This window comes from Lutjanus erythropterus, chromosome 9 (assembly GCF_056507025.1).
Source record: "Lutjanus erythropterus isolate fLutEry1 chromosome 9, fLutEry1.hap2, whole genome shotgun sequence".
Lineage (NCBI taxonomy): Eukaryota > Metazoa > Chordata > Actinopteri > Lutjaniformes > Lutjanidae > Lutjanus > Lutjanus erythropterus.
The window spans coordinates 31,581,737-31,595,757 of record NC_139325.1 but is presented as its reverse complement, the minus strand read 5'-3'; the positions used below and the strand labels follow the sequence as shown (position 1 = coordinate 31,595,757).

The following is a 14,021-nucleotide window of genomic DNA, read 5'->3' as shown; positions in this document are numbered from 1 at the left end:
GCTCCTGTTCCACAGGCAAAGAGAGAATCTGAACATGTGCAGAGGAAATGCCATTACATTAGCTTGTTTCCCATTGGAGGAATTGAGTGTGTTATTAATTGCCCCCGGTCTCCACTTTGATGCTCCCACTTGCCAACATCATTCAGATCAAGAACCTCATTTATCCTAGTTAAGCTGATGACACCCAAATTTACTTAGCTCTCACATCAAATGACTACGGTCGTATTGAGTTATTATGCAAATGCCCTGTGCAAATATGTCCCAAAATTTCATGAATTTAATTTTATTTGGCAGCAAAGGTGTGAGGCTCGGGGTTGCTGTACACCTCAAAGGACAGGGCAGTATCAACAAAGGTGTTTCGACTCCAACCTAGAACAAAATTTTATCACCTTAAAACATAGCCACAGTCATGGAGTTTATGACAAAACAATGTCTGGAAAAACTGATTCAAGCTTTTATCAGGTTTTCCTGAAAAGACCATCAAAATTCAGCTGCAAGAGTCCTGTCCTAAACAAAAAGGACAGGCTACATCACCCCAGTTCTAAATCCTGGTTACCAGTAAAGCCACAGAATCGATTTTGAAGTTTTATTACTTATTTATAAATCCCTACACGGAGTTGGCCCTAAATATATAACTGATATGCTTCAGCAATATAACCCTGAGAGACCTTTCAAATCACTGGGGAGTGGACTGCTAGTGGTGCCTGGAGCAAAAACTAAACAAGGAGAAGCAGTCATTATGCAGCACAGTGCTGGAACTACCTGCCTCATAGTCTTAGGAATAGCAGTTACACTTGAGGGTGTGTGCATAAGACTGTCAATGCACTGTCATAATCATGCCATGACACTTGTCATGAACATGACAGAGTCCTTATTAATGTTGTTATTTACTGTCATTTAGTCAATTAAATTGTTTTTCAACACAGAGTTGACAGTTTGTTTCAGAGACAGACAACGGCCTGACTGACATCAGAGAATACAGTCCTGAGGTGGTTAGATAACAGCAGACAGCAGTTAGCCAACTTTAGCAACAAGGAAACTTGTTAGTGTCATTCCATTAATGATATCATTTTAAATGCTAAGGTGACATTGTTTGAGATGTCTTTGTCACAACAGCTTCACATTAATCAGGCCAGTAATTGCTTTATTATGACAACTTGACATTGTCACACTGAAACAAACTGTTTAGCTTTATTTTTTAACATTACATTACTGTCATATGCAGCGTTGGGTGTGATAATTACTTTTTACATATTACTCATTTAAAAAGTAGTAATATTGCTTATTACTTGGTATCAAAAGTAATTAGTTACATTACTAGTTAAATTACCATATTACTTTTGGACCTTGTTGGTGGCCTTGTTGTGTCCCCTGTTGAGACCATTACAAGTCTGTCATGAATAACCTTGACCTCAAGTAAAATTATATATTTTGGTCTTTAAGTTTTATTGTACTGTCAAATATTTCTGTAACAATGTCATAAATAATTTCCTGGACTAAACTAAAGTGGTATCATTTGGACTTAGACAGTGATACTGTGTTTACTTGATGCTAAAGTAAGCTAACTGCTGTCTGCTCTTATCTCTACTTGGCGTTAGGTAGTTAGTTTGGCTAACCATGGAGCTAGCTGCCTAATTAACTGTCTCCTTGGAGACAAACAATATCAACTTTGCATTAAAATTATATAACTGACACAAATGACAACAATCATAAACATTCAAGACTCTTTTATGTTCATGACAGGTGTCATGACATAGTTATGACAGTGTTATGACACATAGTAAATGGGCTGCAGGTGGGAGTAGAACTGGCGGTCGCTGCAGAGATGCTCCTGTTTTAACTTTTTTTTTTTTGAAAACATGAATTGTGTTGTTTCTCCTTCTCTGTGCTGCACCTTCAATTTACCTCTGTGTATGAAACATGCTTTATAAATAAAATTGCCTTGCCTCACCGAACAGTTCCTTTGAATTTGAATGTGATTGAAATATTTCTTTACGGAAAACATACAAAATACTAAACTTGGAAGTAAAAAGTTTACTTTTTGTTGAATTTTTTTTTTTTCCTGTGAAGAGGAGAAACAGAAATAACTGTGTCAAACAACCGACAAACCCGACCAGACTGAGCGCCGTGAATCCCACAGGAACACAGCAGATGAAACCTTTGTTTGAAGGACACACTGTACGCTTGTCTTTTGAAGACATATAAAGGGACAATATTCTCAACTTTATTACTCATCGACCACGGCGGGTCTGATAGCAGGAGCTACCTGCGCTACCTTTGCTTCATCATAAACCAAAGATATGTCTGGCATCGACTTGTGTAGGCCTGTGTGTGTGTGTGTGTGTCTGTGTGAATTGTTTGTTGGCCGGAGTGTCAACTCATGCTGGTGCCGCCTGGCAAGTCCATTACTTTGATTGCCGTTTGACAATCTGTCTTTATGACAGGCGACCGTGGAGCCTTGCCATCGATGGAAGAGAAACACATCGATCTATCACCCGGCGACCTCCGGCGGCTTTCAAATCTAGCCCTGCGCACAGATGGACATGTTGAGTGCTTCTCGACAGAATCGGGTATTGATTGCGTAGAAGTTAATGGCAGAGTCATATTTTTCTGTGTGCATCTGACTCAACCCTCCTGTCACCCTTTTCTCCCCCACTATCTGTTCTTATGATTCATTAGCGGCGTCGCAGAGCCGGCTGTTTTGTTTATTCTATTTATTCTGAATGAGCTGCCAGTTATAAGCAGCTCCATCGCCTTCATCTTCATCTCCCCACCTACAACTCCACCGTTCCCCATTGATCTAATCATACGCTCCTGTTCTCCTGTTCTCTTTTCGCAGGATTTCAAAAACACCACCTGATAATTACACTGTAAACACATTCAAAAACCAGTCTGATCCCGCAGGTTATTTTTGGACTCTTTTTTATTTTGTCGTGCTTTGTATCTTTCCCCTATAAAGAAATAGTTAGCTATATATCAACAATGACACATGGACTCTAAAATAAACAAGAGTGAAAGACAGGAGAAGAGACGACTAGGCACAGGAGACGAAGAGATAGAGAGAAAGACTGGGAGGAAAGAGAGGAAAGGTAAGAGTGAAAAAAGACAGCAATTTCTCTACAGTAGAACCAAAAACAAACCATGGGAAGTGTACATTTCTTTAACATTTACAATTATAATAATAACAACGGCAATAATAATAACATTAACAACAATCATAATTGTTCAAATAATAATAATAATTAATAAAAAATCAATAAGACCTCTGGTTTCTCATAAAGACAAATGATTTTTTTTATTCTTTTCTTTATTTTTCTTTAAAGATCACTGGACAGTAGTTTGTTCGGCTTTGCGCCTCTATAGGCTAATATTCTGTGTTAGTATAGTTGCTTCATAATGCGTTTCAATAGTAAACTGTTTTCTTATTTCTTTAAAAGTTTCCTTTAATTTATGTTGCTGTTCATTTTTTTTTATACAAATAAGAATTCAGAGATATGTGTACTTGTTCTGTCAACATGTTTACTGTACGTATGAATGTGTGCATGTATCTGCATATGTGTGGTAGCATTCAGAAAAAATATCCATCCATTTTATTTTCTCATTCACTCCTTTTTGCTATCACTCCCCTTGCCCTTCTTATAAAGACTTTTAAACCTTTTTATCCTCTTAATGACATTCTAAAATAATTAAGCTTTTCTTTAATGCCTTAGCAAGTCATATTCATTTCTTCTTTGTCGGGAACGCAGCCCAACACTAATCCTTTCATTATTAGGAGCCAACAAAGGAGGAGCGATAGAGGGGAGGGGGGGACAGACAGAGAGAAAGGGAGATATAAAGGGAGAGGGGAGAGGATGGTAACAGGTGAACGGAGAGGGAGGAGGAGATGAGAACAACCTTTTCTCTCGCTGACTACGTCTACAAGCAAAAAAATATTCCCTTTTTTTGCCCTTATTCTGAAAAAGACAGTATTCCTACTAAGCTGTTTACACAGCTCATTAAAATTAATATTCTTCTAATATTCATTTTTACATGCAGCGATTATGGCCAGTTCTTTGCATCAAAAAAGGAATTTTAGAAAGTTTTCCACGGGTGGTGGACTCGTTTAAGCCTCCCACTTTCATTTGTTCAACCACTTTCTTGAAAAGGTCGGCACTGCGATATTTGCGTGTATCCAAAAACCTGTTTATATCCAAGTCTTTCATAATGGTTAAAAATAGGTGTGTGTCTCTCCTTTCCGACCAGAGATGTGGGCTTTTCTTTTGTGCATGTGTCTTTACCCGGCCTTGCAAACTGTTGGCTAGTTGATCTGTTTACACTGCACAGAGTTCACTGTGTATCATAAACTGCAGTAAAAACCCCAATGGAGACACACAGGACCTGCTCAGACCTGCTATTAACAAGGCATCCTGGGTGATCCAGTCACAACTGGACGCATTATAATGCGTCTCCAGAAACGTCCGGAGTGACCACCTGTGATTGGGTCTCACTTCCCCACTTTGTATGCAAATAAACACTTGGGCTATTTTGTCAGTTTAAGGTCCATTACTGTCTGTTTGGCCGTTTATTTGTGGTCCAAAACGCCGTGGTCTGCTGGGATGCTCACTTTTACTTTTTCTGATCTGATGTTCTCACATCACAGAGGACGCAGAAAAGCATTAATGTCAGAGAAAAAGTCAAAGAAAATAAAGTGTGCGTCCAGGCGTTTTTTTTTTTAAACAAAAGAAACAACTTAATATATTGCACCTAATGCCGAATTTACAAGAGGGCACAGCTGATTAAGAATTCACCATAGGCTTTTTACTTCCCTGCTATATATGCAAATAGACACGTTTTCAAAATGCACTGTTGTTTTTAACCGGCAGCCCCCTAAGACAAATGGACACAATGTTTTTTCCCACAAACAAAGACATAAATTAAAGTATAACACTGGCCCAAACCACCTCTGAATGTGGTCTGAGCAACTGGATCTCAAATGCGTCCTGTGTGCTTTCACACCTGTACTTGGAGCTGTCCACTCGTGATCGGATCACTCAGGATGCCTTTCAATTCCAGGTCTGAACAGGGTACATATTCTGAATGCACTGTATAAAGACTGCTCCTAAAATCTGAATAATACTGGCGTATTACACATCTTCATCAGAAAATGGTCCAGATTCAGAATAACTAGATGGAATATGCTGTTTTCATGACCTGTATTAAACTCAGAATATGACAATATTCTGAATAATAGTGAAAAAAAAATAGTGTGCATGTAAACGTAGCCACTGTTGCAGCAAGAGGAAGTATTAAAAATCACAAATAATTGGCAGGCCACCCAGCAGCGATAGCAAAAAGGATGGTTAGCTTGTTCATAAATTCTGGATACTTCTCGGGACTCTGGACTCATGCGCTCCACTGTTGTTATGGAATTATACATGAGTTACGTTCAATAGGCGAGATGCTTTGCCGATTTAAAAAAAAATTCAATTTTCTACCATCTGGCGCTCAATAGCTCCTGGTCAACTTCAGCTCCCACCCCCCCCACTCTTCTCCTCACACACACAGTGCTTCCACTGTCTTCGCCAGTTAAAGATTGAGCTTTGAAATGGATGGTTTTCTCCAGGCATAGAATTATAGAAGTCATCTGCCTCTAATTCCCCTTCCACTTTGGCGGCTGCATGGGCACACTGCCTGTTTTCTTTGTGCTCCGCGCTTCCCTCTCGATCAATATAATTATGGCATAATTTCGTTTTTGTCTACATTCACCTCACCCTCTCCTTTTTTCTCTCGCATTCTCCCCGTTCTCCCCAGTTTCCCCCGACTTATAGAATATGGCACAGTCGTTAATGGCTGGTGGGTCTATAGGCTCTCTTTTTCTCAGTCTGTCTCTGTGTGTGTGTGTGTGTGTGTGTGTGTGTGTGTGTGTGTGTGTGTGTGTGTGGAGGATATGGAGTGGAATGGAGTGGGATGGATTGGCTGTGTGCAAGATCTGTATACAGTCGTTTTCAGAAGGCCGCCTGTTATGGCGCATTGTATAGAAGTGTGTGTGTGTGTGTGTGTGTGTGTGTGTGTGTGTGTGTGTACTGTATATAAGGTGGGAGACAGGGAGGGGAAGAGATAAGAGGGATGAGGTCAGAAGAGAAGGGGGATAGGGAAGGAGAAGGGCTACAGTAGGTACTCCTTCTTGCCCTGGCTGGCGTCGTTCCCGTTGAGGAAGGCCTCCTGCACCTCGCCGTGTTCATCCAACCCACTGGCCTCATGGGTAAGATAGGAACCTGCGTGAAAAGAGACAGAGAGAGACAGAGAGGGAGAGACCAAGGGGGAGATTGTAGGGGGAAGGTTAGGTGGCAAAGCGTCATGATCATTGCAGCGCCATGCAGCATTATCAAACCACTCAGCCCTAATATTATTGAGTACCATACCTGTGACTGATTAATTCATTAGTGAACTGATTGTTAGGTCAATACCAAGCAAGAATAGGCTCTCGGGTACGGTACGAGCCTAACGGCGGAAATTAAAGATAGGGGATGGATGTGTGAATAGAAGAGGAAGAAGAGGAGGAGAAGATAATAGATAGGGAGGGAGGAGAGATTGGCAGAAAAGGGTGGAGGGAAGGTTAGGACACGTTTGCGTCACTCAGAAAACCCATTAAACACATTTTAACACCCCTCAGGTCTGTATGATTAATGATTCGGACCAGTACAGGTTACAGAGAGCAAGAACCGCTCGAGTCATCTTCCTGCTCGAGTGTCCCGTCACTCCAGGGGTGAGTGACACTCTCATTCTCCTCACCGCAGAGGTTGACTGGCACGCTGACAGTCACGGCGGGCCAAAGACAAAGCCCTAATGGCCCTGTCTCAACATAGTTTGGTTGTAATGGTCCTGTCTCTGCGCTGATTGGCGGTCAAGCCATAGTGAGTGTTGACTGACGGCTTGTCTAGCCATAGGCTAAGTAATGGCCGCTCGCTGCCCGGTTGCTACACGCTTCCCGGATCATTTCTTGGCAGCTGCAGCACAACCTCAACGGCTGCCAACAAGGGGGCACTTAAAAAGATAGGGAATGCAGCGAGGCTGCTTTTAATAGATGAGCCTTGATACACTAACATATAGTCATAAAACATGGGGACCACACCTACATTTCCCACCCCGCCCTATTTCTTCCGCTACCCCGGCCAAGGTCGTCCATCATGGATGGTGCCCGCCTGGAGAGAAGCATCCCATCCTGTCTGTTCTGCGCTGACAAGTTCACACCTCAGTTTAAAAGATTATTATCAAAGAATCTGATTGTTAACTGGCCTGCAATTATCTTTTTCACAGTATTTTACACCAGAAAGTGGAGAAACGTGTCTTTGAAAAATGTGATAAAATGCGTCCCCCTCTTTGTGAAAGAAGCTTTTGTGTTACTTGCAGAGATAGGCAGAAATAACAAAAGGCATCTTGCCACAAATTACAAATACTTGCTCATTAAATGTATTTAAATAAAATAGAAAATACTTCCATGCTCGAGTGAGTGAGTGTATGATCACTGGATCTGAAACTTGTCTGCAGCTGTTCTTGAATCATACTGGACTGATCAGCCTAATGTTTTGTACGGACATTCATGACTGTACGTTGAAGGACCAATTTTTTTTTTTTAAAAAAAACCTTGAAAAACCTTTTTTGTGAATTTTAAGCTTTTTGTGGTTTTATGACCGGAGCCGCTACATTTTCAGGTCATCTAATTCTTGTGAATGCAACATCTCAAGAATGCCTTGAGGGAATTCCTCCAAGCTTAGCTCAAATGACCACTTGGACTCAAAGATGAAGTGCACATTTTTGGCCTACCCCTCTCTCCTTCGCTACCCCGGCCAAGGTCGTCCATCATGGACTGTGCCCGCCTGGAGAGGAGCATCCCATCCTATCTGCTCTGTGCTGACAAGCTCACACCTCAGTTTAAAAGATTATTTTCAAAGAATCTGCTTGTTAACTGGCCCGCAATTATTTTTTTTCACAGCATTTTACACTAGAAAGTGGAGAAACGTGTCTCTGAAAAATGTGATAAAACGCTCCGACTGCCAAAATGTGTCCCCCTGCTTGTGAAAGAAACTTTTGTGTTACGTGCAGAGATGGGGACAAATATATCAAAAAGTATCAAACTACAAGAAACTCATCTTAATCAAAGAGAAAATACTTTTATGGAAAATGTATTAAACTAGTAACACTTTCCAAAACTGTTCCATTAATAAGCACTTATTAATGCACAGATCATCATGAGTAAAAGGGAAAGTTCACCCAAAAATGAAAATTCAGTCACTATCTACTCATCCTCATGCTGTTGGGTTTAGTTTTTCAGTCCACAAAACACTGCGGCAGAATCTCCCAAACAGTTAAAATGAATGGTGACCAGTTTTCAAATGTAATAGAACAACAGAATAAAAACATAAAATGCCTCCATGCTGCTCATCTGGTGCAATCCAAGTCTCCTAAAGCCCCAAAACATGCCAAGTTGACTTAAAAAATGTTATTTACACCATGTTTTTAGCCTGAATCTTCACTGCAGATCCTTAGCTTGGAGCCACGTTCATGTGCATGTGCACACTGTCTGAGCTGGGTGTGTGTGGTGTGACGGCGAGATTTGGATTATGCCAGACGAGCAGTATGAAGGTATTTGTTTTGTTTTGTTTTTTTCAGTTGTTTTTCACATTTGAAAACTAGTCAGTGTTCACTTCAATTGTTTGTGAGATTCTACAAGACTGTTTTTTCTTTGACACTCCAGCAGAGTTTTGTGGACTAAAAAAAATAAACCCATCCTTCAGTCCACATGAGGGCGAGTAGATCATGACTGACTAAGACATGCATGAACAAATAATAATAATAACGTCTAAAGGATTAACAGACTGAGTCATATACGAATTACTATTAGCTCAGTCTGCCATAAGTGAATAATTCCCTATCAACATCAATTATTATTAATAATTAGCATTAATTAATAGCGTTAAGTCATGTTAATTACCACAGTGAGTCCAGGCCATATTTTTGCTGCTGCTGGATACAATCTAAATCCTGATCAGCATCTGTGTTAAAGAATCATTAACTAATGATTTGTGAAGACATCATCATTATGCTATGACTGTACTTGCTGAGGCACATGACTGTTAACTAATGATTAAGTACAAATGTGGTTGTGAGGATGTGTTGGCGGTGTGTGACTGGTAAGTATATTTGCCAGTTCCAGAGCAAGTGTGTTTGTTAACTGCGCTTCTGTTCTTTTCTATTTTAGTGTCTTTCAGTAAGCTTGCCTTATCTGATCATATTTTGATTATATAGCTTTATCTGGGGAGGAAATCTGCACCAAATACTAATGCAGCTTCTTTCCTCTAGCTGCTGATCAGAAGGAACATACATGAAATACTGTAGTTCACAATCATGTCATAGATTCACTTATATTTAGTCCAAAACTGTGATTAGACTATTTTTTTAAGTTTCTTTTTCTACAGTCTCAACCAGTGGATAAAAATGTGTCTTATTTGAGACTAAAATGACATATGCAGTAGTGCAAAGTAGTTTTTTTCTGCCCAGGAAAATATAAATGACAAAATACTCAAATGTAATTAATTACATACTACATAACTACATTTTAAATACATTTAGTTGAAATGCTGCCCATCTCTCATAACTTGGTGTGTGTGTGTGTTTATGAGTGTGTATGTGCGTGTGTGCGTTACCTTTCTGTCGGACGGAGCACCAGATGGTGACAATGAGGACACAGATGACGGTGAAAACCAGCAGTGCCAGAACGCCACCTATCACTGCATACGGTACTGCGCTGTGAGTCTCTACCACTGCACCGGGATCTGAGGAAGAACAAAAGAGATAAATAGTGTGTGTGGGTGGAGTGTGTGAGGTATATAAAAGGAAATATGGAGAGAGAAATGCAGGCAAAGAAAGTGAGACAAAGAGAGAGAAAGATCAAAAATGAAAGCAGGAGAGATGTAGGGAAGAAAAATATATAAAAGTGAGAGAAAGAGAGCGCGTTAAAACACCAGTGTGTGTGTGGGGGGGGGTTGCGGCACAGGGAGCGAGACCGGAGAAAAAAGAAGTCGATATCTTCCACCCAACTTCCATTATCACCTTTCATCACCCCCCACTGCACAGAACGCCCGACAGTCAGGATGAGTGAGAAAAAGGCACAGAAATGAGGAGAGTGAATAAAGAAATAAGTATCTTAAAACCCACTTCAGCCGAGCACCTGTCAAGACCACAATGCATTTTGAATGGGTGGAAACTTGTGTGAGTTTACACCGTGAGCACTGCAGCCCTGGGAAACGAAATCAAACACTTCACCACAAGATGAGTGAGGGGAGATAAAAAAAGATAAAAAGGGCGAGTTAAATTCTGTGACATTTTGTTGTAAAAATTGCAGCAGTGCTGAGGAATTATTCATGTCAGCTTCACCTTTCACTGACATTACACTGCTTTAAAGCAAAGGACAAAACAAAAACAGAGGAATAATGAATGACAGCGTAGGTTATTGCTGGAATAATTTGTCGAGTAAGCAATTATTCTCCTGACATGAAAATTTTAACAATTGATGAATTGTTTAAGTCCCTTTTTAGAGCGAAAATGCTAAACACGCACTGGTTCCAGTCTCTCAAATGTGAGGATTTAATCTTTTTTCTTTGTTTTATATCATTTTAAACTGAATCATTTGAGCATTGGGACTGCTGGGCAAACGAAACAACCACTGACAACTTAATTTATGAGCACTGGTAAATTATGATCAAGTCTTTCAGGATTTCTTGACATTTGGTGGATTAAATAATTAATCAATTAATCAAAAATAGCAACAGATTAAATATCAGTTGCAGGCATAATAGAAACCATAAAGCCAATGGAAGGATAATTCAGATTATTTAATGTAGGGCTGTAGAAGGTAATGATCGATAGTTGGTATATTGCCAAAAAATATTTTAGCCACTTAAAAAAAGGGTGCAGAATATTTTCACTGCTTTACTTTGCCATCAAACGGCCAAATCCGACTGGAAAGCACTATAATAAGCATAATATGGGTCTCTCCAAACCAACCAAACTTCATGGGTGTTATCAGTAATTTTACCACGCAGAGTACAGAGGCTGCTCGCCCGATCTGTTCATTTGATTGTCTTATTTTGGCTTTGGTGTTTTCAAATGATAGTTCAGACTCACCGAAGTCACGCAATAACACAAACAAACAAAGAGATTGAGGCCGCTGTAGACCAGCAACTACCATGTTCTGCGAGGTAAAATTACTGATTTCACTCATGGAGTTTGGCTGGTTTGGAGCGAGTATCATTTGACCTGTATAACGGCAGTTTCCTATGGGAAAAGACTGTCTGATGGCAAGGTAAAGTGGTGAAAATATTCTAAGTATGGCGTACACTTAAAGTGATATTGTTTTTTTTGTTGTTTTTTTTTTTTTTAGGAGAATCTCTTCTTAATTCTTCTTCATACTGGGGACACGCCGACTGGCATCTACTGGAGGTACAGTGACTATTGATAAGTAGAGGTACCACATACACCTCAACATTTGAACTATTCCTTTAAAACCAAGCACACACTGTATATGAATAGTTTCACCAGCAGTTTCTGGCTGAAGAAAGAAAGAATTGATAAAGTAAAAATCAAGGTAATTTGTGCTGGAAAAACACAGTTCTTTAAGCTTGGAGTTAAATACTGAGACAGTGCCGGAGCTGCTGACGATAACAAAAAGCGCTTTTTTTTTTTTTTTTTTGATGAGGCTGAGGGGGTGTAGTGGAAGAGCTGGTAAGGCCAATAGGAGGCAAGGACGCAGAGTTATTGATGCAGCTCTTGGACCTTGACAGAGCGGAATTAAAACATGAATCATTAATACAGTGCTAACACATAGAGATCAGCAGAGGAGGAGAGTGACGGAGGAGGTGAAGGAAAGGAAGAAGAGGAGCGGGAGCAGGGATTGACATACGAAGACAAGAAGGAGCGTTTTTATGCATATATTTGTCGGACAAGTTTTTCATTGAGCGCTGAGACAAAGTGCATTACATTCCTGTCCGTGTGATTGAGTATTAGCATGTGTGTTTGATTAAGCAAATATGGGTACATCTGCAGGCACACGGGACGTGTGATTAACTGTGACAGGACTGAACAAGCAATATTTCATGAAAAAGCAAGGACTTAAGCGCTATACCTTTACCTCAAGTCACCCTGTTCTTAAAGGGACAGTTCAGATTATCTGATGTCAGGCTGTATGAGGTACTTATCGATAGTCAAGTGTATTAGTTACAGTACTTATGCCCACAGTTAGAAGAAGCACAGAGGGGCGCCACCATGGAAGCTGAGCAATGAACTGCTGTGGACAGGGTCAGCAAAAAATGTATTTTAGCCACTTAAAAAGGTCCATCTAAATTAAAATAAATATCAGTTGAAGTGTGAGCTATATTTAGAATATTTTTTACTGCTTTACTTCTTGAGAGACAGCCGTTTGCAACGAGAAACTGCCGCTATGTCAGCCAAGTATCACTCTCTCTAAACCAACCAAACTCCACAGGTCAAATCAGTAATTTTACCTTGCACAATACAGGATAAAAGTATAGATAGAGTATAAAGTATAGATCAGATTCACCAAAGTCACACAAACAAACTAACAGACAGAGGCTTCAACAGAACAGCAACTAGAGCCAGACTGATAATACTGGCCTATCACGGACTGGTGAATTAAAAAAAGAAGACCATAATGGAGATTGTTTTTATTTATTTATTTATTTTAGTTTTATAGAATATTAGTATGTATATAAATCTGATTTTTAGAGCACCTTTCAAAACATAATTTATAATACTTCACGGCAGCAAAACATAAACAGAATATAAAATAACAATAAAATAACATGAACTATAGAATATCTGCAGATATACTGATATCGGATTAGTTTTACTCTCCAATATAGATTTTAGTATCCACCCCAAAAGTCCAGTATTAGTTTGGCTGATGTATGGTTTCACTTACAGAGGAGTGTAATATTTGGCTTCTGTAATGGCAGTGTCCTGTCAGAAAACGCCGTCTGACTGCAAAGTAAAGCAGTGAAAATACTAAAAAATATAGTGTACACTCGAACTGACAGTGATTTGTTTTAGGTGGACCTTTTTTAAGTGGCTAAAATACTCTTTATTGCTGACTCTGTCCATAGCAATTAAATGTTTAGCTTCCGTGCAGGTGCCCGTCTCTGCTTCTCCAGCCTGGAGGCACTCAGACCACCATCTACTGCAGCAAATACTCGGACTATTGATAGGTACCTCATATTTTCCCACATTAAAAACCATTACTATCTCTTAAATCCACCGCAGCCCAAAGCTCCACAGGAAATGACTGACAGTATTGAAAAGTGCGTTGTTGCTCCGAGGGGCCCTCAGATGATACATCGCATCGACTAAATGTTCTCCAAACTGTTCAGGCCGCGGCTTTTCTTTATGACTCTTTATGACACCTCCACACATGCCCAGCAGGTAAACAACTTCCACCTGGCACAGACGGCGGCAGCAACAACAGAAGAACAAGAAGGACGTTCCCGCTCCCTTCACTTCATCTCTCCTTTTAAGTAACGGAGGAGGCAGAGAGCAGCCGAAGGTGTGGAAAGAAAGGAGAACAAGACGTACCAGAGAGCAGGTGTTTGTGTAAGAGTACGTATGAGATAAATACATTCTGTAGATAAAAGAAAGGGAAACTAGTGAAAGAGTGTGTTTACACACAAGCTCAGGGTACACTCTTAGAAATGAAGGTGCTAACTAGAACCATGAAGGGTTCTTCAGCTTGTCCCCATAGAAGAAACCTTCTTGGATTCCTGGTAGAAACATTTACAAAGGTTCCACTTGGAAATCTGTCAGAGAGTTCTGCCTAGAACCCAACACAAAGGGTTACACCTAGAAGCATCTGTGAAAGGTTTCAGCCAGAACAGAGAACCCCTCTATGATGTAAAAGTTACACCCAGACCCTCTGTGGGGGTTCTAGCCAGAACCTTTCTATCTTCTAAAGGTGCTAACAAGAACATTGTCAG

General features: G+C 40.2%; 1 protein-coding gene across 4 annotated transcripts in view; it reads right to left on the bottom strand.

Annotated features, from left to right (window-relative positions):
• Nucleotides 1-5,864: 5,864 nt before the first annotated feature.
• cadm4 (cell adhesion molecule 4) overlaps nucleotides 5,865-14,021 on the bottom strand; it is a 252,199-nt gene continuing 244,042 nt past the window's right edge. For 3 of the 4 annotated variants that reach the window (XM_084727118.1, XM_084727117.1, XM_084727120.1), the window contains 2 exons: nucleotides 9,684-9,812; nucleotides 5,865-6,254 (listed from right to left, as the gene is read on the bottom strand). In XM_084727118.1, the coding sequence (XP_084583244.1) occupies nucleotides 6,145-6,254; nucleotides 9,684-9,812 (239 nt within the window). In that variant the 3' untranslated portion in view covers nucleotides 5,865-6,144. Of the gene's footprint in view, nucleotides 6,255-6,401; nucleotides 6,481-9,683; nucleotides 9,813-14,021 lie in introns of all 4 variants that reach the window. The other variant, XM_084727119.1, reaches the window with a different exon arrangement.